General features: G+C 48.3%; 3 protein-coding genes across 5 annotated transcripts in view; 2 read left to right on the top strand and 1 right to left on the bottom strand.

Moving 5' to 3' along the window:
• LOC128823014 (zinc finger protein 436-like) overlaps positions 1-27,261 on the top strand; it is a 446,052-nt gene that overhangs the window by 329,153 nt on the left and 89,638 nt on the right. The gene's annotated exons all lie outside the window — the stretch shown is intronic.
• On the bottom strand, positions 1,181-26,814 carry LOC128823019 (zinc finger protein OZF-like). Of its 2 annotated transcripts, none has more exons than XM_054005025.1 (4): positions 26,598-26,814; positions 13,849-13,975; positions 5,222-5,335; positions 1,181-4,851 (listed from the first exon to the last, which is right to left on the bottom strand). In XM_054005025.1, the coding sequence occupies exons 2-4, from the start codon at positions 13,880-13,882 to the stop codon at positions 3,326-3,328; spliced, it is 1,674 nt and encodes a 557-aa protein (XP_053861000.1). In that variant the 5' UTR covers positions 13,883-13,975; positions 26,598-26,814; the 3' UTR covers positions 1,181-3,325. The 2 variants fall into 2 exon arrangements, with proteins under 2 accessions (XP_053861000.1, XP_053861001.1); XM_054005026.1 differs by having other exon boundaries at positions 1,181-4,848.
• Positions 15,586-27,261, top strand: part of LOC128823366 (zinc finger protein 436-like) — a 36,335-nt gene continuing 24,659 nt past the window's right edge. Inside the window, exon 1 of the mRNA XM_054005610.1 lies at positions 15,586-15,772. Coding sequence (XP_053861585.1) covers positions 15,586-15,772 — 187 coding nt within the window. The remainder of the gene's footprint in view (positions 15,773-27,261) is intronic.

Below are 27,261 nucleotides of genomic sequence, written 5' to 3'. Positions count from 1 at the left end.
TCAGGGCTGACCACTGAGAAGGGAGGATGCACCTCATTGGCTCCAGCTGAGGAGCAGCTGGAATTCCAGGCTACAGGAGCAGAAGACTCTGAGATCCAGACAGATGCCCAGATACCCCAGGGAGATTGCAGTTGCCGGGCTTGGGTCCCCCTACCCTTTGAGTAGGCAGCTCACCAAACCTCCCTTATTGACTCTGGCCATTGGGCTGCACTTCCCTGCAGCCGAGGAGAGCCCTATTTACTCTGGCCATTGGGCTACACAGCCCCAAGGCTAAGCCATACAGACTTAAGTGCGGGGCTACTATACCCTTGACCCAACCCCCAGGATGATGGGGGGTTCTTGCTCTGTGACATGCAAGAATACTGTGTGCCCCACAGTTTCCCCTATGTGTTGCACAAGTATCTAGGTGGTGGAACATGGGTGTGTGATCATTGCACTGGAGGGCAGGTGTGAGTGCTATCTAGTTGCCTGAGCCCACTGGATGCTCTGTATCCTAGCAACTTATAGCTGGAGCCCATCATACCCAAGGAGCCAGCCGAAGGAGTTGGAGAACAAAGAGAGAGGTGGAGGCCAGGTGACCAGTTTAGCTAGAAAAGAGACCAAGGATGGAGGAGCAACAGGGCGTGACTGAGGGTGGACTGCTAGAAGCTGGTCGTTCTCCTAGCTTGGGACTCAGATGGAAGAGCCCAGGGCTCTGGATCCCCCTCCCGCCCCCAAGATGGTCTTTGCTGTAACGTCCTGCTTTCTGTGCTTACAAGATCTGTTCTACGCTGTGTTCCAGACAACTAATAAACCCTTCTGTTTTACAATGCTGGCTAAGAGTCACTGCTGACTGCAAAGGTGGGGTGCATGGTCCCTTTGGGGGCAAGTAATCCTCCCCCAGGTGTCCTAATCAGGTGGGCTCACTGCAGGGAGCTCACAGCATGAATCAGGCATGAAACACTCTGAGGTCAGACCCAAGGAGGCGCTGAAGCCGAGGAGACTTGCCCTAAAGCGTGTATGCTGAGTGATGTCACATTACACAAGGGTCCTGTCTGAACTTCATTCGGAGTGGTTCCCAAGCACCAAGCCAGTGCAGCCCATGATGCTCCCAGCCCCAACGGGCCAGTCACATACCCCAGGTCAATGGATACTCTCAATCTCACACCAGCGACAATGCTGCAGCCAATTTCTCGTCTAGTAAACTAACTCAAGATTTATTAGCTAAGAAAAAGAAATGAGAGTTTGAGGTTAAAACAAGTAAAATACATGAACAGGCGAGACCAAGTTTGTAAGTCCAAAATGATAGTAGAGATGTAGTTATCTCCCAGTGTCAAAAAGGCTCCAGTGATACCCAAAACAATTCTGGAGAATCTCTGTCTTGCATCTGTAATGCTTCCCTGTAAGTGTCCAAACAGCTCAGAGATATGGGATCATTCCCAGGGTTCATTCTTTCAGTTGCTTTCCCCAGAAAGCAATCTGGCAGGTGCTCTCATCACTGCATGGCCTCTTCCTTTGTTGACTAAACAGACTCAGGACATGTCTGCACTACAATTTTAAGTTGAACTAGGTGGCTGATGTCCACACTACCCTCCTTCTGTTGGTGGTGCATATCCTTACCAGGAGCACTTCCACAGGGAGATCCACACCCACAGTCCAGTCAGCTGCTGTGCTCCCGGTGGGGAACTGAGAGCCCGGGGGAGGGACAGAGCGCAGGGCTCCCAGCGGGGAGTCTGAGTGGCAGCCCAAATTGGGAGCCTGGGTGTCAGCCTGGCTTGGAGCAGAGACCCGGCAGCAGCCTGGCTGGGTAGCCGGGCCTTCTTATCAATTTCATGGCTGCGGTGGAGGTAAGCCAACAGCTGATGTAAGTAACATGGTGTCTACACTGATACTGCCTCACCCTAACTACACTGACATAAACTCTATGCTTCTCATGGAGGTGGATTTATTATGTTGGTGTAGTAGGGCCCTTACGTTGGTGAGAGCAAGGCTGTAGTGTGTACACTGACATTGTTAGGTCAACATAAGCTGCCTTATGATGACGTAACTGTGTAGTGTAGACCAGGGCTAAGTTTGTAGATTTCCCAGTGTCAAACACAATGACCCATGCTTTGAAGTCAGCATGCTTCTTCATTTACCGCTCCAAGGCTCCAATTCCGATGCAAGAATAGTACCATTATGCATTCATTTGAGCATTCCAAGCAATCTTTCATTAGTTGAAATGAAGTTTACACATCAAATAAATTCTCATCCTAATACAATCACATGCTTTTGATCTAGGGTTAACTAAGTATAGGGACATAGCTAACGTAAGGTTATCGCAACAGGTTTATGGATAAGCGAGAACAATTATATTACATTTCCTCTGAAATATACCAACACAGAAGTGAATTGGCCTGATCACAGTACAATACCTTTTGACACTCTTTTGATTTCTCTTAGCATGTGAGTGAATTAGGCTGCTGCCTTGGTCTGAGCTGGCAACCTGATAGCATCACAGCTCCTTTCTAGACTTCAAGGGTATTAGCCTCTGAGAGCTGAGGACACTGAATCAAGTGACATTTTAGGAAGTAGACAGGCAGAATGTGAGGAAGATAAACTTAGAAGGTAACACTGTAACAGGATGGAATCCCTGCAAATCACCCATCACCTTCAGGTGCCACAGAGGCTGAAACCACACTTTTTCCACCCTGCTACTGCTCTTTGTTATATTTAAATGTATTTTAAATGAGGAAAATGATACAAAACATCTTCAGCACACCCAAATTCAACGTGTGAACGACTGGGAATGAGACAATCTGTTCCAAAGGGTGAACTCCGTGGCTCTAACAGTCACTTTGCAGTGGGAGGAAGAGTATAAATGTAATGATCCAGATTGGCTTTGACTAGGAAACGGAGACTGGGTCAGGTCATAAGGAAATGTGCTAGAGAACCTTGGACACTAGACATGAGCAATGTTGTTACTGTAAGATTAGTTGTGTTTTTACATCAGGATAGCTAACACGAGCTACCTAACTCCATGGAAAATCCTACTGGGGATGAGGCCTAGGTAGATTTTTACGCTGATATAGCTAGTTGAGATCACCCTTATCTCCCACACCTTGAGCTGACTGACATTCCTGGCAGGAGGGACACACGTTCCCTTGAGTCATAGGACTATGGAGTTTTACAGAAAGGCCCATGAGATTCACTCCAAAGAAGGGCTAGCTGCAAAAGAAAAGGTGGGAAACAACATGAGGGCCCACGGTGAAGCAAATGGTGCAAATAACTTTAACGGTCTGGATGTCGGAATTAGGAAAAGTATTAAAGAGGGAAAAAAGCATTTGTCAGCCCTAGATATGGTTTTTTATGATTTATCATTTCCCTTGTGGACTTTCTGATGCCTAACAAGTTGTGAGCTCTCAGTAAAACGTTTCCTGCACTGGCTGCATTCATAGGGTTTCTCCCCGCTGTGGATTCTCTGATGTCTAAGGGCTGAGCGCCAAGTGAAGGTTCTTCCACACTCACTGCATTCATAGGGTCTCTCTCCTGTGTGGATTCTCCCATGATTCATAAGGTGTGAGTGTTGAGAGAAGGTTTTCCCACACTCAGTGCATTGATGGCGTTTCTCTCTTGTGTGGATTCTCTGATGTTTAGTAAGGGTTGAGTGCTCTGCAAACCTTTTCCTGCACTCGACGCATTCATAGGATTGCCCGCCGGTGTGGATTCTCTGATGTGTAATAAGGTGTGAGCTCTCAGTAAAGGTTTTTCCGCACTCGCTGCATTCATAGGGACGCTCCCCTGTGTGGATTCTCTGATGTTTAGTAAGGCTAGAGTGGTCAGTGAACCTTTTCCCGCACTCACAGCATTCGTAGGGTCTCTCTCCTGTATGAATTCTCTGATGTTTAGTAAGGTATGAGCTCTGACTGAACCTTTTCCCACACTCACAGCATTCGTAGGGCTTCTCTCCTGTGTGGATTCTCTGATGTGTAATAAGATGTGAGCTCTCAGTGAAGCTTTTCCTACACTCACAGCATTCATAGGGCCTCTCCCCTGCATGGATTTTCTGATGTCTAATATGGGCTGAGCGCTGAGCAAAGGTTTCACCACACTCACTGCATTCATAGGGTCTCTCCCCTGTGTGGATACTCTGATGTGTAGTAAGGGCTGAGCGCCAAGTAAAGGTTTTCCCACACTCGCTGCATTCATAGGGTCTCTCCCCCGTGTGGATTCTTTGATGTGTAATAAGGTCTGAGCTCCGAGTATAGCTTTTCCCACACTCGCTGCATTCATAGGGTCGCTCGCCTGTGTGGATCCTCTGATGTTTAGTAAGGGCTGAGCGTTGAGCAAAGGTTTTCCCACACTCGGAGCATACATAGGGCCGCTCCCCTGTGTGGATTCTCTGATGTATAATAAGGTCTGAGTGCCGAGTGAAGCTTTTCCCGCACTCACAGCATTCGTAGGGTCTCTCCCGAGTATGGATTCTCTCATGTCTAATGAGGTGAGAACTCTGTGTGAAGGTTTTCCCACACTCGCTGCATTCATAGGGTCTTTCTCCTGTGTGGATTCTCTTATGATTACTAAGGCCTGAGCGTCCTCGGAAGTTTTTCCCACACTCGGTGCATGAGTTTTTTCCCTCTTCTGTGAGGTTTGTGTGCTGTCCTGTGGTTCCCCTGAGGTCTTTGAGAGTTGTCTGACAATTAATGGATTTACCCTCTTTCTCCCCTGGCTGGCTCTCTGGCCTGTGCTGACTCTCATACAATTTTCCTTGCTCAAGACTTCTGGACACATTCCCTTTGGATCTTTGCAATAATATCCTGTGTGGTTCCAGTTGCACATCATCCTTCTGCTGAAGATTCTGACCCTTCTTCTCATTCACTATCCCATCACCTGCTGGGATACAGACAGAAATCACAAACAGGAATGGAAAATGGAAGAGGAAACCAAAGTAAGTGCTGGAGAGATGGAGGGGAAATCAGGAACTGAATTACATAACCTTTTTTTCCCATAGGGGAGAGAAAATGGGAGAAATTTTGTTTCCACACCCCCTATCCAAACACTCAGGATGACAACAGGTCAGGGAAGGAGCTACTGCCCGGGGTCAGTCAGGATGGGCAGGAAGTCATGAGCAACATATGCCCTGAGGATATGACACATGCTGGGGAAAATCCTGAACTGAGAGAGCTCCGAAGGACTTTGTAGGGAGTCCCAGCTCTTTCCTTCAAGCACTGACAGTTTTTGAGTTCGTTTAATGATTCCTCACCTGGGCAGGCACCTCTCAGGATCTCTTGTTCCTCTGATTCCTGGATTTCTGAGACCCAGGGTTCTTCCCCTTTCTCCAGCTGGGAGATCACATCAGGTTTGGAAACAGGAAACCCTGCTCAGGGGAAGAAAATAAGGAACATCAGTTGAATTCATGGGACACTTGTCAGAAAAAAAGTTCTATTATTTTAACCCCAGCCAGTAACCAGGCCCAACTCTCAAGTTGCTCAAAGGTGCTGGACACTCTGCTTTTGGGGGATTTAACTATCCCCATCTCTCCTGTGAACACACAAAGACAGACACTCATCAAATGGGCTCCTAAAACACAGAGATTCCGTGTCCCAGACAGTGAAGACTCCAGACAGTGGGTAAGTCCCCCGAGAAATGCTTCTTTCTGGCAGAGAGAGGACCAGAGACTATGAGCCAGAGGAGAGCTGGAACAGGTGAGCATTGGCTGGTGGGGTTCAGCACAGTAAGGAAGAAGAGGGAGTGCAGAGGTCCCAGAATGCAGTATGTCAGGGTATTATATGTCAGGAAAACACATTTTGAGGAAATGGGGACTCTAGTAAGTGAGGAGAAATGGAAGGGAGTATGAATTTCCCCCAGTGTGTGGATAACTCCAGTGAATTAAATACTATAATTTAGGTGCAACAGACTCTGATTCTTCGGGGAAAGAAGAATGTGAAAAAGAAGAATCAGGACATGCAACTTTAGGAGGGACTAACTCATAGATCCCAGGAACCTGCAGGGAAGACAGATTGTGGTCACTGCAGAAGGAGAGTGAGTGAAGTGAGACCCTTTCAGTTCCCAGAAGTTTCCCTACCAACCAATGACATCACTAGAAAGCACACATTTGTGGCAGGAATGGAGCGAATTGTTGGAACAAGGAACGTAAGATTTCAGCAAAGGTGGCTGGGTCACAGGGCTTAGGGAAAAAACGTGTGTGTGTGGGAGGGGGCTAAAGGCTAAAATGTCATTGCCTTAGTAATGGTGTTCAGGGTGCTCCCTGCTTCTGTCCTTAAAACTTTAGTGTAATTAGTAAATAGTTCAGCATGTTAATTCAGCAAACCTCAATGTTACTTATAAAAAAGACAAATACAAGCATGGTTCAGTGACAAAGGCACTCAGCAAGTTTTACTGCCCGCCAGGCACATTCGTAGTGCCCTGGTTACATAATGTGGCTAATCATACAGTATTTCATCAGCTGCAAATCTGAACAGGAATCCAAGGAGCCTGCCCTGCTGTGTGCCATGGAAAGAAACAATTCCAGATTACTTTTGGCATTCATGGAGCAGCTGCACATGGTGGACCGTTGCTACTGGGCTTGGGAAACAAACACTGAGTGGTGGGATCATATTGTTATGCAGGTCTGGGATGACAAGCAGTGGCTGAAAAACTTTTGGATGCACAAAGCCAATTTCCTGGAACTGTGAGCAGAGCTCACCTCTGCCCTGCGCTGCAAGGACACCAAAATAAGAGCTGCTCTCTCGGTGGAGAAGCACATGGCAATTGCTGTGTGGAAGTTGACAACTCCTGACTGCTACAGGTTGGTCACGAATCCGTTTGGAGTCGGGAAGTTGACGGTGGGGGTCACATTCACGCAAGTGTGCAAGGCCATTCATTGCATCCTGCTATGAAGGACTGTGACTCTGGGAAATGTGCATGAATTAGCAGATGGCTTTGCAGGAATGGGATTCCTTAACTGTTTTGGGGTGACAGATGACACCCATATCCCAATTTTGGCCCCAGACCATCTTGCGATGGAGTACATCAATAGAAAGGGCTACTTCTGTGTGGTATTGTAGGTGCTTGTGGATCACCGGGGTTGTGTCACTGATATCAAAGCAGGGTGGTCAGGGAAGGTGCATGACACACTCATCTTTAAGAACACTAGCCTGTATAGCAAGCTGCAAGCAGGGTCTTTCTTTCCAGACCAGAATATTCCACTGGGGGATGTTGAAATGCCCATAGTGATCCTAGGAGACTCAGCCTACCCCTTACTCCCATGGCTCATGAAGCCATATAGTGGAAACCTTGACAGCAGCAAGGAATGCTTCAGCAACTGGCAGAGCAGACACAGAATGACCGTTGAATGTAGTTTGGCAGATTAAAGGCTCGCTGGCGATGCCTTTATGGCAGGTTAGACCTCCAATGAGGAAAATACTTCCATGGACATAGCAGCTTGCTGAACTCTGCATATTTGTAAAACTAAAGGGGAAAAGTTTGCCTGGGGTGGAGCATGGAGGCAGATCACCTGGCGACTGATTCTGAGCAGCCAGATACCAGGGCTATTAAAGGGACACAATAGGGGGGCTATTCGAATCAGGGAGGCTTTGAAGCAGCATTTTGACAATGAACCACAGTAATGTGTCTTTCTGCAATGCAAAGCTAGGCTTTGTTTACATGCTGCCTGGAATGACCCTTGTGATGATTGTTTCCTGAGTATGATCTGTAGTCTGCATATGTGCCCGTTCCCACTGTGTATGAATTCCAGCAGCAACCATCATATGTAGAAAGAAAATGAGTCTTTATTTTTCTCCTATGAGCACATTTTTATTAAACAGCAATAACTAATATACAATGTCTTGCAAGGGACAGCACACTGAAGTGCAGTCTCTTAATGGAGGCTCTCATAGCTGTGTGTAAGTCCAACTGTAGTTAAGGAACCTGTCTGAAGGATGGAGCGCAACAACAAGCAGGGCACATGCAAAGAATGTGAGGGTGGAGTTTGGGAAGGGTATGGCACACAGTTATCTCAGTTAGGGACTTCAGCATCTCTGTTTGGTCCTCCATCAATTCTATTATCTGCTCCTGGCCCTGCTACCTCTCCTGGCTATGTATTTTCAATTTTTCATTAATTGACTCTCGCCATTCCCTGTGATCATGATCTGTGGTGTCAGACGTTTGGAGCACCTCTCTAAACATGTCCTCCTTCCTCCACCTGGGTGGCCGCCTTATCTGACGCAAGCGCTCTGCCGGTGTGTAAGGGGTTCCCCTCAAGGCCACATCTGCAGAAACACAAGAAGCAATCAATAGAGGCAGGACTGTGTGAGTGCACTCACAGCATTTAATCATAGTAATTAAATACACCTCTTTCTCACTCTCCCTTGGCAAGCACTATGAGTGCCCTAAACGTGGTGAGTTTGGCCCATGGGGGGGATGGGGGAAGATCCAAGATGGGGCAAAATGTCTGGGTGGTTTTGGAAGAGAATCACTGCAAGCAACTAGAGACACTACTGTAAATTCTGTCACCGTTTTCCATAAGCAGGGGTCATTGAAGCTGATACTTCATTCCTGAGGGTAAACAAGAATGCAATAGTGCATCTCCTGTGTACGTGTGGCTTCAGATCGGGTCCCTATGCTGATTGCCTGTGTGCTGCTTTGATCCCTGCACAAGTGATTGCCAATTGATGCGGGAAATTTTCCTACAGCAGGGTAAGAAACAAAGCAGCTCTGTCAAGGAACCTTCAGCAGAGAATTGGCAAGTACCTCCAGGAAAGTTTCCTAGCTATCCCTCTGGAGGACTCCTGTGAAATCTTGGTGTGCATTAACACTTTTCCACTGGGCCTCCTGTGACACACTGTACCTCAAAGTAGCACCCTGTAACCCCTTGTAAAGGGGCGGTCACCCCGCTCCAGCCCTAAAAGGGTTAAAAGCCAGTCCTCGGAGGGGGCTGGGGCTGAAAACCAAACATAGAAGGCTGGGAGGCAGCCAATCAGGGCCAGGCTGGGCCCTATAAAAGGGCTGCAGGGCCAGAAGGCAGTCAGTCTTTCTCCAGCTTTGGAGAGAGATGGACCTGGCTGCCTGAAGGAAAAAAGGGTACTTTGGACAGCGCAGTGATGGGGAAGGGCAGGAGGAGCTGGGGAAGCTCTAGCCAGGCAAACCCCCAGGCAGGGGCCTTGTTTTAAGGGCTGGAGGAGGTCCTAGGGCTGTGGGGAAGCAGCCACAGGAGGAAGAGGTAGCAGGTCCAACCCCGTTGCCGATGATGAGTGGCCACTTCAGACTGCAGTTTGCCCCTGAGGGAAGGGGCTAGATGAAGACTGGCAATGGGTCACTGAGGCAAAGTGGGCTTAGAGGATTAGGGTTCCCCAGGGCAGTACACAAGAGAAGGGGCACCGCAGGCCAGGAGGGACGCAGGGCCTGAAGTTCAGTGGTGGAGATTTATCAGGAAGCAGGAGAGACACCGGCCAGCAGGAGGTGCTCTGAGGTTGGGACGAGCTAATTCCTGGACTAACCAGAAGGAGGTGCCGTGGTGGTGAGTCCTGACCCCATTACACCCCCTATTCTTCATTCATATATGGCTGTGATATATCATACAAAGCATGCCATTTAAGATACCATATGAAAGGTCATGATCTGCTGAAACTCCTTGTTTGTCAAAATATGTATATCGTTAGTGTGTATGAAGTTATGAGAGCCTGTTATATGGTTATTAATGAAATACGTTGTGGGTTTGGGAGTCGCCCACGGCTAGTTCTCCAGTGACAACAAAGGAGGTAACCCACACCCAGGGCATTAAACGACCGCAAGGGTGTCATAAACAAGGAATTTACAATTATGTAAATTGTGCCTTGTTGTGCAAGTACCACACAATCTGGATTGCTCAACTCTATGACACAGTTGCACAAGGCCACACCAGTGGGATTGCTCAGGCCTTGCTGAGTCACAGAATTACCAGTCACAGAGTTACCGGAGTTCTTGCATCTGCAGAAGTGAGGGGTTTTACCCACAAAAGCTTATGCCCAATTAAATCTGTTGGTCTTTAAGGTGCCACCAGACTCCTGGTTGTTTTTGTGGATACAGACTAACACGGCTACCTCCGATACTAGAGTTACCAGGATATGTCTGAGCTAGTATTTTCCAGGCACATTGACTGAGGGTATAAAATAAGGGACAGTGGCATCATGCAATTACCTTTCTCCTCCCCCACCTACACTGACGGCAACAAGAACAGTGGGAAGACAAGACTTGAACTGAGGAGCCTGGTCCCAGGCTGAGGAGGAAAGTCAGCCTGTGTATTAAGGATTGTAACCTGCCTGCAACATCCAGTGAGGTGAGAAAAACTGCTTGATCCAAATACTGCTTAGTCTAACGAGATTTAGGATTTAGACTCATACTTACTTTTTATTTTATTTGGTAACTATTTCTGACCTTTATGCCTACCACTTATAATCACTTAAATATCTAGCTCTGTAGTTAATGAATTTATTCTTTTAACATTTTATCCTTATCAGTGAGTTTGTCTAAAGTGCTGGGAAATTTGCTCAGCTTACAAAGGGGCTGGGGCATGTCCACTTTCCTTTGAAGAAGTGGTGAACTAATGAGTAAGTTTGCACTCTTGAAGAGTGCAGTCTTGAGCAGTGTAAGATGGTATGTTTCTGGGGTTCAAGGTTAGGGGCTTGGGAGCCTTCATGCAGCTTAGCTGGGTGTGCCTCTGCTTGCTGGTGGCTGAGTGAAAACACCACTTTGAGGGCTTCACTCTTTATCGCTGGTTAAGTATTGAGAGCCAGCCCAGGCTGGAGATTTTAAGGGGGCACAGTGGTCCCACAGTTCCAGGTTGTACCCTGGGGGTCTGGTCACACCCCCACTGTGTAGCCACATAGGGGAATGGGAAGCAGACACAAAAACTGCTAGTCTTGTACATTTCTATACCTGAACCAACTTCTACCATAAAATGAAACCAAGGACATCTATATATGAAACAGAGCAGTCGGAAATCAAAATGAGCACTTACCGAAGCTCCCTTCTGCACCGTGAGTGCCAGAGCCAGAGTGCTGGGACTGTCTTGAATCCTCCAGGGTTGAAAAGAGGTCCTGGCTTGCCATGGTACTGGATGACCCTTTCCCACCTCATCCTCCAATTCCACTTTGTCCTCAGGGTTGAGTGTGCTGGCCGCTGTCTCCAGCCCCCCTGAAGTATCCACAGGGCTCTTGGTGGTGGAGGTGGGGTCACCACCGAAGACCGCATACAGCTCCTTGTAGCAGTGGCAGGTCTCTGGTGCAGCACTAGAGGTCCAGCACCAGATGGTTTGACTCCCTTGCCTTTTTGTACATCTGCCTCAGCTCCTTGATCTTTGTACATCCCGTTTGTAGCCCTTTTCCAACATGCCATGAGAAATCTTCCCGTAGCTATTTCAGTTCCTATGGCTGGAAGGAGCTGGGACAGACTGCTCTCCCCACAGACCCAGCAGATCCAACAACTCCGATTTACTCCAGGCAGGAGCACGTTTGCTGCATGGAGCCATCATGGTCAGCTGGGAAGATGCAATGTGAGTTCTCCACACCAAGCAAACAGGAAGTGGAATTTCAAAATTTCCCAGTACTTTAAAGGGGGAGAGGTGAATGTCTGTGTACCTGGCTGCAGGGCAGCCAAGTTTGAATTGCTGACCAGAGCGGTCAGGATGGGCATTGTGGGGCACCTCCTGGAGGCCATGTACAGTGATATAACCAGCACAGTGTCTACACTGACACATTGTCGACCTAACTTTGCCGCAAAAACCCTATGCCTCTCATCATGGTGGTTTTATTTTGTCAGCAAAGCAGAAGAGTTAAATTGGCAAGAGGAGCATTGTAGTGTGTACACAACTGTTTTGTTGATGAAATCTGACTTTTGTCAACAAAACTCTATAGCGTAGACAAGGCCTAAGTCTGTGTAAATATATGATCATGAGCTAATTGCAACTATTCATTGAACAGAAAAATAAAGCCGTAGTAAACATTGAGAGTAACTTCAAGAAAACATGAAATCTGTCTATACAATTGGCTACTGCTACTCCGTATTCATTTCAGATCCTTCATCTGATGAAAAACTGGGAATTCTACAACAGGACTCTGGAAAACAAATTGTGAAACACAAGGGAATGGACACAGTTGTGAGCCAATCATTCTAAACTTATTTAATGTAAATTTTTCATTATTATGTCTTAATGGTGTGTTGGTATGATATGATTTCTAATTCAAAGTTTTATTAGTCTGCAGAAACCTATTTGAAGCATAAAGACATCAGTACTGTGGCGAGAACAAGAGACCATAACTATATATAGAAGAAAAATAGCAATCATTTTTAATGCAAGAGTCCGACAATAATTTTGTTATGTATGCCTAGTGAGGCCAGAGTACATAGGAAGATAACATATAATGCCCAGAAACAATTAAGTGCAGCAACAACCCTTAATTATAAGCATAGACACTCAGTACACTGACGTTTTTCTGTCACTGTAAGAAATCCACCTCCTTGAGAGACGGTAGCTAGTGTGATAGACCCAGGCCAGTGGAGTACAACAAAGTAGTAGAAGGCAGATATACTGGCCACTGGATTAGCAGTTTTCTGTTCCTTGACTGATCAGAGCAGGGGCTGCTCCAGGCTAATGAGAACACCTGACTCCAATTAACCTGCAAAGAGTCAGGTGAGGCCATTAAGATAATGTGAACACCTGACTCTAATTAAGGCCCTTTTGATACTATAAAAGGGCTCCCTCTAGTCAGGCTGGGGAAAGCCAAGGAGCCAGAGGAGAGGAAGTGTGGCTGAAGGGCTGGTTAATTAAGACACCCTCAAGCCATCGGTAAGGGAGCCCTAAGGTAAGGGTGAAGAAGGGAGAAGCGGGAGAGCTGTGGGGAAGTGACCCAGGGAAATGTAGCAACTCTGGCAGTGAAAGGTTGGCTGCCAACAGCTGCTACCATTAGGGTCCCTGGGCTGGAACCTGGAATAGAGGGCGGGGCTGGGTTCCCCCCAACCTGCCACTACAGAAACACCCCCTAGGAAGGGAAGACAGGCCCCTGTCAGGACAGGAGGCTAAACTGTTCTGAAATAAGCCCGTATGGACAGCAGAGACTGTGGGAGTTCTCTCACCAACCTCCTTGCTGGCTGATGATGAAAAGGGCTCAGTAGACTGTAACCCTGGCCCTCGAGAGAGAAGGGCTACGTGGAGGGTCGCAGTGAGCCACTGAGGCTAGTATATACCGCCTAGAAGTGCGGGACCCACAGGGACAAGGTCTGAGCTCTGCCACACTAGGTTGGCAGAAGAATACTTCCATCGACCTAGCAGTGTCTATACCACGGCTTAGGTTGGCTTAACTATGTCTCTCAGGGATGTGATTTTTTTTTTTTCCCACATCCCTCAGTAACATAGCTAGGTCAACCTAAGTTTCAGGTGTGGACCAGGCCTGAGCCCTAATCCTCCACAGACACCTTCCCCTTCCTTACACAGCCTCAGCCCTCCCCACCTACTGGCAACTTCTTTTCCCCTCCCACTGCTCCCTGTTCTCCCTTCACTCCCAAACAGCACCATATACATTCTCCTATCAACAGATGGGCACATCTGACCACCACACAATCCAGGCATGACATAGTACATCTGTTTACTAGACTTTATTTAGAATTGACTCTTAAAATGAGGAAAAGGTAGGAAAGTCATCATTCAGTTTTCATAAATCCAGAAAGGATAAATTAAATAAAATGTAAAAATGCTATTTTTTTCCAAAATGGCTGATAGCACAAAAAAAATCACATAAGAAAAAAAAAGGGGGGAGGGGGATATAAAAACTTTAGAAACTTGTCAAAGTATATGATGAGAAAACATAAAAGCAAACCCCCACAATTATTAATAACTGATGGGATAGGAATTCTTACCCAGCGATGCCATATTCTCATAGTTCTCCTGCATGACGTCTCTGTAGAGGGCTCTCTGAGCAGGGTCCAGCAGAGCCCACTCTTCCTTGGTGAAATGCACAGCCACTTCCTAGAAGGTCACCACCCACTGAAAGAGAATAATTCCCCAGTCAGTACCTGCTGCCCCAGTGATAATCACACTATTTATGGGAGAGCGGGGCCAGTAAAATGGAAGCTCTTGGAGTGGCATGGTAGCAGAGTCCCACCTCCATGCTTTTCAGAGCAGCTAGGAGGCATCAGGGTAAGGTGAGAAAGAGCCCCTCATTCCACCCAGAGGACAGAGGGAGGCACGGTCTTCACGTTTATCACACATCTACTAACCAGAGATTGATACAGTAGATGGAGCCCCCAGCAGGGTCCTGGTACAGCCCCCTGGAAGGAATCCCAACTCCCTCAAAATAAAGAAACAATATATAACAAATAAAAGAAAGGGGAAGTCGATAGGAAAGAATATAAGTCAGAAGCTTGGAATTGTAGGAAATTGAAAAGGGAAGCAAAGGGACACAAGGAGAACTCTAGGGCCAGCAGAGTTAAGGATGATATAAAGAAGATATTTTTTAAAATTGTACTAGAACAAAACAAATCCTAACAATGGTATTGGTACATTACTAAATGGTAGAAGTATCACTAATAATGAAGAAGAGGTAATTTTTTTCAGTTCTGTTCTATAAAAAAAATAAATGATTGTCAGGAATCAGGGCCTGCAAGCAGTCAGCCTGAAAGCAGGGCCTGCAGCAGAACCAGTTTCTGTGCAACCTAACGAGTGCAGCTAGCTTGTAATAGATTGCTAATTGGCTATACTGTGTGATTGATTGGAAGAGTCAGCAGACCAACTCTTATGTTCAGCAGCAACAGCAGTCCAGCAGCTGCTCAAAGCATTCATCAATGGCTGTGATAGCTCCTGCACCTGCTTGTTCCCAGCTCTGCTCCAGCCTTGGACCCAGGCTTGCCCCACTCCAGATAACTAGGTTCTGACCCTGGGGTCTGACTCCTGAGCATGTGTGCAGTCTTGGGAGAGTCTACACCTAAACCAACCATCTCTACTCAAAGTTTGAGAAATGCGAGTTCAATAAGGAGATAGTGAAATTCTTGGGATAGATGGTCACACCTGAGGGACTCACCTTGGACCCACATAAGACTGGCAGTATCTGTCTGGGCCGCACCCAAGGATGTACAGGGGAGCAACAATTCCTGAGATTTGCCAATTTCTACAGGCAATTTATTAAAAGATTCTCTAGCCTGGTTTCACCGAGAAAAAGGGGACCCAATTTTGCCTGGTCCACAGAGAATCAGTCAACCCTCGATTGACTGACGAGTGCATTCACCTCATCACTTATCCTGATTCACTCAGATCCCACTAACCCATTTATATCAAGAACAATGCCTCAAACTTTGCCATTGGTGCAATATTATCTCAACGTGCAGGTCCGCACAACCAAATCCACTCTGTGCTTTTTAATCTTGGAAGCTAACCGCCACAGAGAACAATTACAATATTTGGGGAAGGAGATACCATCTTAAAAGGTGGCTTTCAAGGAGTGGTGCCGCCTCCTAGAAGGAACCCAATTCCTAATCCAAGTCCCGATGATCCATAAGAACTTCGAATACCTAGGGACTGCTACATGAATTTGAAGAAGAGGGACCAACGGATCCCACTTTGGTTCTCACTTACATTTTGTTGTAATCTCTCACCCAGGAATGAGAAAAGGGAAGGCAGATGCCCTGTTCTGCAAAGTTGAGTCTCTCACACTTGATGAAGAGCATTCCATCACCATGCTCAAGGCATCCAACTCTGTCAACAGGACTATTGTCAGCTGTGTGACATCTTCCATCCACTACCTGATCCCCGATGACCCATTCCCGACCCAAACCCTGAATGATGCAGGTATCCAACCCAACACGAATCAGAGTTTCAACTACAGAATGGCTTCCCCTATTGCAAGGTTGTCTTTATGATCCAGAGGGACAATCTAGGCTTCAAATATTGAAACATTGTCACAATTCACTTTTGCAGGCCATTTTGGCCAGCTACAGACTTGGAATCTGGTTTCAATGAGCTTCTGGTGGCCAGGCCTCTGAGCTTACATCTAAGATTATATGCAATCCTGTGACCTGCGCGCCCATACCAAGAACTCAGGATTGAAGCCCCTAGATCTCCTCCAAACTCTGCCCATGAATCCACAGCTTTGATTGACTATCTCAATGGACTTCACTGTAGAGCTGCCATGCTCCCAAGGACACTTAGTAATCCTGCTTGTCATCCACCTGCTAACAACAATGGTGCACTTCATCCTGTGTCGTACAATTCCTACCACAGGGGAGATGGCTCGGCTCTAGCTTGAAAAAGCCTTCTGCTATCACAGGTTACATACAGGCATCATATTGGGAGTCCTTGGCATCAAGTCCCTCCCCTAATCCATCTTTCACTTGCAGGCTAATAGGCAAACTAATAAAATCTTACAGAAGTATCTTTGCTTCTTTCTGAGCTACTGCCAGGGTGACTGGCTTTTCCCTCCTGTGCTACACTGAATTTACATAGAAAAATCCAAGCCATGCCTTGATCCAATATGGCCCATTCTTTGCAAACTATGGCTACCACCCAGACTCGTCCGTGAGTTACCCAGTACCAGCCACCACAGATATAGCCTCCCACCACATCAGGTGGACCGGGAGCTCAAAGGCCACTTGTAGTTCACTAAACAAGTCTATAAGCACCATGTGGGCTGCCCCCAATCTGCCCATAGGGGCAAGCTGCAGCTCTCTGCCCAGAACTTTTGATCAAGCCACCCATCTGCCAAACTAGACTATCAAGTCCTGGGTCCCTTCAATATTACAGAACCAGTGACTCCAGGAGCCATCAAGTTACAGCTGCTCAAGTTCTTGAAGATCCATCTCCTCTTTCACATCTCACTTTTGAAGCCCTATACTGGGAACCCAACCTGCTCCAGCCCACCACTGCCACCCATAAGATTCAGTCGATAGGAGGAGTATTTGTGTGACGTTGCAGTCTATATGATTTTATAAAAAATTGATAATGAGTGAATATAATGTAACTGGAATATGCTTCATGCAAAAGGTCTCTTGTAAGCTATCATCACAAAGCTTATTATCTAAAGAGTGTGATCATCCTATTTGTAAAAATGTACCACTCTTGTATCTGAAATTAGAAATATGAAATATAACTCTGAGAGCCTATTGTAATTATGCAAAGTGTGGGCAATTAATGGTTGTTTGGAATCTTGATGACTCTCATTAACTAGGACAATTGTTTGCAGATGGGTGTGTTTTACCTGCAAGTCTTCCTGGTATACGTGTGTGCTGGCAAGTGGGTAATGAAGTCTTGCAGTGACATGTGATCATGTCACCCGAACTGGAATCCATCTTTAACCTGGTGTCTTTCCATTGAGAAAGAGGGGGTGGGAACCCAGAGAGGGACAAAGGGTTCCTGCCTTATGCAAAAGATATATAAAGGGGTAGAACAGAACAAAGAGGAGAAAGGAGCCATCATGAAGAATCCCCTAGCTACCACCTGAGCTGGAACAATTGCTGTACCGGGGAAAGAATTGTGCCCAGGCCTTGAAGATGTCCAGTCTGAGAAAAAACTTACTGAAGCATCTCTGAGGGTGAGATTATCTGTATTCAGTTTGATTAGACATAGATTTGTGCATTTTATTTTATTTTCCTTGGTGACTTACTTTGTTCTGTCTATTACTACTTGGAACCACTTAAATTCTACTTTCTGTATTTAATAAAATAACTTTTTATTTAGTAATTAACTCAGAGTATGTATTAATACCTGGGGGAGCAAACAGCTGTGCATATCTTTCTATCAGTGTTATAGAGGGCAGACAATTTATGAGTTTATAAGCTTTATACAGGGTAAAATGGATTTATTTGTGTTTAGACCCTATTGGGAGTTGGGCATCTGAGTGCTAAAGACAAGCACACTTCTGTGAGCTGTTTTCAGGTAAACCTGCAGCTTTGGGGCAAATAATTCAGACCCTGGGTCTTTGTTGGAGCAGTCGGGAGTGTCTGGCTCAGCAAGATGGGGTGCTGGGGTCCCGAGCTGGCAGGGAAAGCAGGGGGCAGAAGTAGTCTTGGCACATCAGGTGGCAGCTCCCAGGGGGTTTCTGTGATCCAACCTGGTACAATTTGGTCCACCAAATCCTTGACTCTTGGTGAGTTAGAGTAAAGCCCCAGTTTCTGGTGGACTGGGAAGGCTTTGATCTGGCCAAGTGACCTGAGAATAATAATTAATGGAGATATCCCATCTCCTAGAACTGGTAGGGACCTTGAAAGGTCATCAAGTCCAGCCCCCTGCCTTCACTAGCAGGACCAAGTACTGATTTTGCCCCAGATCCCCAAGTGGCCCCTCAAGGATTGAACTCACAACCCTGGGTTTAGCAGGCCAATGCTCAAACCACTGAGCTATCCCTCCCCCCTAACCAGTAGAGAACATCCTTGTGAGAGTTCCACCAGAAGTACTCTGAGAAATTTGGCCCTAAGGCTGCCGAGGGGGGGGTTACTGTCAGCAAGCAGGACCCGCAGCAGAGTCAGTTGGCTTCCCACACCATTCCCCATGGCTGTGACAGCTTCTGCACCTTCTTGTTTCCAGCCTTGCCTTGGTTTTGTTTCACTCCAGGTAACTCAGTTCTGACCCTCAGCTCTGATTCTGGACTTCTGGCTCTAGCTGTGTGCACTAGGATCTAGGGGAGGCCCTGCACCTCTGCAGGGGAGAGAGTCCCTCTCTCTGCCCCCTCTCTGTCCTGGGATCTGGGGGATTCTGCCCTTCTTGGGACAGTGTGAGCGGCTCTCTCTGCCACCTCTCTTCCCCAATGTGAGCTGACGTCAAGGAGGCTCTGTCCATCTGCAGGAGTTTGATCCCCTCTCCTTGGCCCCATGGGAGCTGAGACTGGGGATGTGTGGGGGTGGAGGGAAGGTAACAAATTCAATCCTCCAAAATCCAGGAAATGAATAGTTAAGGTATATGTCACCCCTCCGTGGGGCAGGGGGCCTGGCTAGGTTAGGGTGACCAGACAGCAAGTGTGAAAAACCGGGCAGGGGATGGAGGGTAATAGGAGCCTATATAAGACAGAGCCCCAAATATTGGGACTGTCCCTATAAAATTGGGACATCTGGTCACCCTAGGCTAGGTGGAAGGATAAACTAGGTGGGCCTTGGGAAACCTGGCTAAAGCAAAGGCAAAAGTCCCAGCTGGAAATGGGAGTGTGGGACCTGCAGCTTGGGCTACATAACCAGGGTAGCATGCGGCCCTCCAGTAAGCTCCTGCCTGGGATCTGTGAATGCAGCCGCACAAGGCAGGAGAGAGCAGGTCTTATCTTCTTACATGCTCGTGGCTTCTCCAGTGCCAGCTAATGGCTGCCAGGCATGGACAGGAGTGGGAGAGTGAGCTGGAAGTGTTTGAGGGAGGGGTAGGGGTGAAAGATAGCAGTGCACCAGTCTCCTCTTGTATACGGAGAGTTATTGTAACCACAGTGCATCAGGTGCACCTGTGTCTGTTCCACGCCTTGATCCTGCCTTGTTCCCAGTTTTGCTCCTCTCCTGCTTCCCAACTCCAGCTCTGACCCTCCTGATTCCTGACTTCGGCTCTGACCACTGACTCCACTTCCTGGCTCCCAACTCCTGCTCCAACCACTAGGACTGACCACCCCCAGCCTGGTCATGACATGATGTCATAAAGCTGTCAAGATTTTGGGCCACAAAGCATGCCTGAAATGTCTCCCATCAGTCCTGTTAGCAAATAGACACTGCAAGCATTTTGAAACACCATTATCCCCAGTGCACTGTAACAACAGGTAGGGATGATGGGAGAAACAGCTAAGAATCACATGGCCACTGTGAGTCCCAGGGGAAAGACAGCTGGACTGGGACAATTCCTGGCTCTGCTAATGGTCTGCTGCATGACCTTGGGCAAGACACTTCACCTCTCTATGCTTACAATTACAACCTATGTGAGAATTATAACTGCCTGAATTAACATTATCTCCTACAGCAAACATTTCTAGTTATAGTGTAAAAAACCCCAACCCCCTGGAAATGGGATAGATTGCACCCTCAGCAAGTTCACGGATGACACTAAGCTGGAGGGAGAGGTAGATACGCTGGAGGGTAAGGATAGGGTCCAGAGTGACCTAGACAAATTGGAGGATTGGGCCAAGAGAAATCTGATACTGTTCAACAAGGACAAGTGCAGAGTTCTGCACTTAGGAGGGAAGAATCCCATGCACTGCTACAGGATGGGGACTGACTGGCTAAGCTGCAGTTCTTCAGAAAAGGACCTGGGGATTACAGTAGATGAAAAGCTGGATATGAGTCAGCAGTGTGCCCTTGTTGCCAAGAAGGCCAACAGCATATTGGGCTGCATTAATTAGTAGGAGCATTGCCAGCAGATCGAGGGATTATTCCTCTCTCTTCAGCACTGGTGAGGCCACATCTGGCGTACTGAGTCCAGTTTTGGGGCCCCCATTACAGAAACAATGTGAATAAATTGAAGAGTCCAGCAGAGGGCAACAAAAATGATTAGGGGGCTGGGGCACATGACTTATGAGGAGAGGCTAAGGGAACTGGGATTATTTAGTCTGAGGAAGAGAAGAGTGAAGGGGGATTTGATAGCAGCCTTCAACTACCTGAAGGGGGGTTCTAAAGAGGATGGAGCTCAGCTGTTCTCAGTGGTGGCAGGTGACAGAACAAGGAGCAATGGTCTCAAGTTCCAGTGGGGAGGTCTAGGTTAGATATTAGGAAACATTATTTCACTGGGAGGGTGGTGAAGCACTGGAACGGGTTCCCTAGAGAGGTGGTGGAATCTCCATTCTTAGAGGTTTTTAAGGTCCGGCTTGACAAAGCCCTGGCTGGGATGATTTAGTTGGGGATTGGTCCTGCTTTGAGCAGGGGATTGGACTAGATGACCTCTTGAGGTCTCTTCCAAGCCTAATCATCTATGATGACTGATTACTCCCACACTTCCACTGTGCTGTTGCAGATGGTGCATATCACTCAGAGAACAGGGCCCATGACAAATGCAGCACAAACCCCTGCCCTTTGCTAAGACTGAATTTGGTTGTAGGTGAACAGGAGGTACTTACATTAGTTCTACTCTGAAACACTCAGCCTGCTCCCTAGAAACCATCTCACTCCTGGATCATGTCAACACTGGAAATTACTCCAGTATAATTTACACTGCTCAGGGGTGTGAATAAGCCACCCCTGAGCCTGGGGGCTGGAGTTAATAAATCGATGGGCAAGCTCTCTCCCGCCAGCTTACAGCGTCTGCACTAGAAGCATTGGTGCAGCTTTGCCTCTGTAGTGCTTCCAGTGCAGACGTAGCCTTGGTAAATGTAACAACACCTTCGCCCCCTTTTGCAGCCCTTCCACCCTTCCCCAGAAGATTTCCAGCTAACGTTCCACTGTCACTGACCCATCACCGAGCACATAGACGGCGCTCCTATCCCACCTTACTGCTGACAATCCCCACGGCAAGAAGACCCCTGTGGCCTGCTACTAACACAACTCAGTGCAGACATGATGCAGATTGGCACCTCAAGGTGCACATACCTCTCTTTCCTTTGATCATACCCATGGGGGAGAGACACTCAAACCCAGATCTCCTCATATCACAGTCACGGTTCTGTGACACTCCTCAAATTAATGCCCAGATTTCATCACATCACAACTCTACCAAGCTGCTCCAACTAACCCCTCTACCTTTCGGTGCAGCTACACCTAACACAGTGAATGCAGCTGGAGTGCTGGCAGAGAATGCCCAGTGGCTGTTGCCATATCCAGGGGGCAGAGTTAAGGTTGCATTGGCGTGTACATTAGCTCTGTATTTCCAAGTTTTTGCAGGTTTGACTTTTGCTGAACTTGACACTCTGGCAGGGCCCAACATATTGCCGGGCAACCTTACCTCTGCATTAATGAAGGTGTGAGGGACTAGATGAATGTTCAGTAAATACCCAGAAAGTGATGGCTCCCCATCCTTACCTGCCATTCACACAGGCAGCAAAGCCCTGAGCAAGGCAACTTTCACAGGCAAAGGAACAGGAATGGAGCTGGGAGGTTCTCTGGCAGCAGGGCCAGAGCAGCAGGAGATGACAGGCAGCTGGTAGTTGGCATAGAACAGAGTTGGGCCATGGTGGGGGGGGGCAGCAGTTGGGACTTGAGTTACCTGGGACTGGGCAGTCTCCATAGGGGACACCTGCTCCTCCCTTCCCCTCCTGTGCCCCTTTCATGCCCTGTTGCTGGCATGGAATAGCCCCTCTACTCCCACCCCAGAGGCAGCTGTGGCTCTCACAAGCAGCACCCACTAACTCTCTTCTCACTTGGGGAATGACTCAGGGCAAAAAACAAATTTCCCCCCTACGCCCAGACAAATCGCTGCAAATAAAATGGGTGGGCGAACGCCCCAAGTGCGAGGGGATTTTAAATTGGCATTGGAGAACTGGAAAGAAAATGGGGCAAAAATCAGCGGAGGGGAATCAAGAAATGGTCAATAATTTGACCCTGCTGGGGAGCAGCGGCTGCTGAGTCCGGGCTCCCAGATCCCAGTGGAGTGAGCAGCAGTATATATTTTAAGAGCACTCACAGCCGGCACGAATAGCCCCTCCCCAGCCCTTCTCTGGGCGTGTCGGCACTGCTGCCATTGCTGGCACACACGGGAAGGGCACAAAGGGGAAAGGAGAGAGAAACGGGCAGAGGCAGGAGGAGAAATAAATAGGCAAAGGGGTTATACCCTCCCAGACCCCTCCACTGCATAGCCCCATGGCAGATCATGGCCATGCTTGGACATGGACCAGTCATGAAGGGGAGACAGAGCTCCAGGACGAACATTTTTCAACCCCCCCAAGGAAACTGCATTTCCCATCTGCCTCAGGCTGTGTGCATGCTGTGCGAGGGGGCACTGCGTTCCTCTCACAGCAGCCCAGGGAGAGAGCAGCCAGCCCCCAGGACCCTTCCCCTCCTCTAGGCTCTGTCTGGAGACTGGGTGTGGGGTTGGGGCAGGGAATGGGTCACAGGAGTGCTAGTTCCTGCTCTGTCCCTGTCTCTCTCTTGGGGTGAAACCCACCCCCAGCCTGGAGACCCAGAGTAACCTCCTCCCATTACACACAACCACAGCCCAGCATGGGGGCTGCAGGGAGGAGGAGCGGTTCTGCAGCAGGGACTCTGCCCCCTCTGTGCCCCATGGCAGGGGGCTCTGGTAGCACCAAGTGGGGCAGAAGCCATCACTGCAAGGGAAGGCCGAGGGCGGGGGTTGTGCTGGGGTCCCATGCCTGGGAAGCGGGGCTGGAATTCACCTCCCCATCCCAGCATTTCACCTGCACAGCCCAGTGACTTGGGATTTACCCCATGAAGTGAATTTCACTCTGGGTGACTGCGAGCCAACCGCGGAAAACTCCTTGTGCTTTGGGTCCCCGCTGGCCAAAGGAGGTTAATCATATTCCCTCCCCAGACTCCTGGGGCTGGCCAGTGTGTTCTGGGAATCGTCAGATGAAAATTCATTAAGAACTAGGACATTGGCGTGTTTATTATTAAATCCCCAGAGACCCACCAATCCCGGCCTTCCCTCTGCTGGGCTATAACAATCTAAGGGACTCAGCTGCAGACCCTCCCCACTGCCCAGGACTTTTTAAACAGGACAGGGGAAAATGTAAATACTAGGGGCCAAATTGTGGAAGCTGCTTCCAACCCCAAGTTTAAATGAAGCCAAAGCTCTGTCTCTCCCAGGGCCTGGCCCTACGTGCAAAGTAATAGACACATGCCTGAAATCTGAAAGGGATACTTTAGATCAGACAGAATTGAATGCATCGGCTCACTTCAGGGAATTAACAATAAAAGGAACAATCGAGTGCAGGTGGCGCCCTGAGGGGAAAAGTCGCCTGTGTCTTTACAAATCCCTTTAATCGAATGTGGGACTCCACATGTTAAAATGCTTTCATCCTACCACTGCAGCTATGGCCTGGTGTCACTACAGGGCAGAGTTAAGGTTGTTGAGGTGCCTTATGTGGATAGTTTGATTTCCTAGCATGTTGGGATTGCTTTTAAATAAACTTGGCAGAATTTGATTTTTGATCAAAATCATTTTGATAGAGATTGATGTTTACTGAAGCCTTTCTAATTTTATGGATTTAAATTTTCACAGTTGTGGGGAATTTGGGTTGAGGCCAGACAATTATTCAATGGCAGATGTTGAGATTCAAGTTACAGCTTTATAACTGCTCAGATACAAACCGTCACCAAATGGACAAAAGTAAATATCATTAAATCAATTTAAGAGGTTCTGAAACAGCATTTTCCCCTTACATTGCCTCTCGTTGACTTTAGATTATTATACTCAAAATGGGTTTTTCGTTTGTGTGTGTACTGTGAAATCAAGATTTGCCGATATTGACTGATTAAAAATCCAATCCTTTCAAGCCTATTTTTAAATATCACCTTAATTCTTGAATTTGCTGCTTGATGAAAGGAGTGGGATTTAATAGGTTAGAATGGGGGGGCCAAAGGGGAGGTGGAGGCTGGGAGCCAGGACTCCTGGGTTCTATGGTCAGGGCAGTTGGATAGTAACTGAGCAGGGACTGCTTGCCCAGCCCTAGAGTGGGACACATCTGGGAGGAAAGGCAGTGATGTGGTTAAGGCATTTCTAAGGGTCTTTGTTCCCTTCCAGCTCTGACACAGCCTGTGGGACTTTCAGCAAGTCCCTTACTCACTTTGTGCCTCAGTTTCCCCATCAGTAACCTGTAACTTTTCTCACAGCAGGAAGAGGAGGCAGGGATCTCTGCTATGGTGCATATTCTGGCATGGTAGAAGTAATATTAGAATCTGCATTGACAATGAAAATAAAAGGGACAGGCTACACTCCTGCTTCAGGTCACAAACTGCCCTTGGGCTGGGTTTCAGGGGGAATATTCCCACATAATACAGTATGATAAGGGTCCGTGTGAGCGGGTGGGGAAAGGGTTACAGTGTCTTTGGCTGTTTCTCAGAGAGAGGGTATCAGGCTTGTTGGGCCAATGACTGTGATCTACTGGTGAGATCCCGGCCTGCATGGACCTGAGTCTGATCAGGAGAAGGTGAGCGGGACAATTTAACCCCCTGCAATCTCTAGTATGAAGAATGACTCAGGACAACAGGTTCCCTCCAAAACAGAGAAAAGGTTGCCATTAAAAACAGCCCTCCACACCTGAGAGGCCTTTTTCAAATCAATCTTCCATCACTACATGGGACATGGTAAAATCTGAAATTTGACATTGGTGTTTAGTGATTAATAAAAAAGGAGGCAAATATAAGGAATTTGAGAATCTTTGTCACCGATTTCAGGAAAGTGGAAACACATGAGGAATTTTGTACCAATAGTTGATACAAAGGAAAAGGGTAAAATGTGAATGGATTTCATATAAATGTTTTGTTAAGTCAAGAGAAAAGAGGCAAAACTTCCAATGATTTTATATCACTCAATAGTCAAGAATCGGCTCAAAGGGCAACATCTGAGCTTTGATGTGAATATCTGATAATTAGATGGGATATCTCACGGATAATGGATCAGACCTGGATTGCTAGAGAGAAAACGGGGGGAGATTTTCAAGCATAGAATCACAGAATATCAGGGTTGGAAGTAGGGTGACCAGATGTCCTGATTTTTGGGTCATTTTCTTATATAGGCTCCTATTACACCCCCCCCATCCTGATTTTTCACACTCGCTATATGGTCACCCTAGTTGGAAGGAACCTCAGTAGGTCACCTAGTCCAACTCCCTGCTCAAAACAGGACCAATCCCCAACTAAATCATCCCAGCCAGGGCTTTGTCAAGCCTGACCTTAAAAACCTCTAAGGAAGGAGATTCCACCACCTCCCTAGGTAACCCATTCCAGTGCTTCACCACCCTCCTAGTGAAATTTTTTCCCCTAATATCCAACCTAAACCTCCCCTACTGCAACTTGAGACCATTGCTCCTTGTTCTGTCATCTGCCACCACAGAGAACAGTCTAGATCCATCCTCTTAGGAACCCCCCTTTCAGGTAGTTGAAAGCATGACAATCAGTATTTTAGAAATGAGGAGAAAATGGGGCAAAAGCTCAATCTTTGCTAACCTAAGAGAAGCTCTGCGGGGACTTTGCGTTGACAGTCAGTGATGGGAGGGGAAGTGGGGAAGCCAGAGGGGGAAGGGGGCCATGTTCAATACACAACCAGAAGCCATGTCCCACCCCCCTTTTTTGGGCGGACAGTCACGTGTCAGCAGGGAGCCTGGGGGCCATGCGGCTTTCACAGGGGAAAAGATGGAGCCAGGTGGTTCCTGGCAGCTGGTGGCTGCAGGGGAGCTGGGTTGGGCCGGGTAGGAAGCGGGTGGGACTGGGTAAGCTGGGGCTGGGCACATGGGGTACAGTAGTTCCTCTCCCCGCCGCCAGTGCCCCTTCCATGAAGGCCCCCCCATCCCCACCCCAGAGGCAGCTGGGTCTCAGGGCTCTCCCACTAAGCCCCGATCCCTTTGGGGGAACGACTCAGGGCAACACTTTCCCACCCGAACAAGGACAAATCGCTGCAGATAAAATGGGTGGAGAATTCCCCCCCCCCCCCATCTGACCTGATTTTCAATGGACATTCGGAGAAATAGAGAGAAAACGGGGCAAAATCCGGGGAGGGGACTAGATTACAGATCGATATTGAGAGAACAGGGGGAAGCTACATCTTCCTCACTTACCTGCAGCCTCTGGCTCAGGGGCTGGTCCCAGCTGGAGAAAGCCCAGCCCCCTCCCCCCCCGGCGGGGCAGGGAGGGGTTAATGCCGGGCTCCCCCCAGCACGGACCTCCTTGGGGGAGCAGCAGCAGCAGCTCAGGGCTCCCGGATCACACCGGAGGCAGCAGCTCCTTGTATTTCCCCACGCCCGGGAGCTGCCCCGGGTCCGGTCTCTGGGCTTTGTTCTCGGAGTCTGATTCCTACCTGCTCCTTCCTCCCAGCCCCCACCGCTCCCAGCTGCTCCAGCCCCTTCCTGTGTCCTGCAAACACCAACCCGGGCTGCAGCGCTGGCTGGGACAGGGGCTGGCTCCCACCTCTGCCAGCCCCCAACCCCCTGCCCTGACTGTCCCTCCTGTCAGCACTCGCAGGAGGCCATCCAGCTAGGGGAGAGGCCCCCAGGGACAGGCAAGTGACCAAGTCTCTGCCGGTGCGGGAGGGAACAGGGGAAAGGGCTGGAAAGACAGAGGGAGGGCGAATGGCCGAAGGGGACATAGGTGGGGAGAGAGGTTCCCAACTCCTTTTCCTGAATCCCTCCTGAGCGCTGGGGAAATCCCCCCAGTGTCTAGCAAGTCACAGATCATAGATCAGGGTTGGAAGGGACCTCAGGAGGTCATCTAGTCCAACCCCCG

Source organism: Malaclemys terrapin, chromosome 15, assembly GCF_027887155.1.
Source record: "Malaclemys terrapin pileata isolate rMalTer1 chromosome 15, rMalTer1.hap1, whole genome shotgun sequence".
NCBI lineage: Eukaryota > Metazoa > Chordata > Testudines > Emydidae > Malaclemys > Malaclemys terrapin.
The sequence above is the reverse complement of the archived record's forward strand: the minus strand, read 5'-3'. Positions and strand labels throughout refer to the sequence as shown.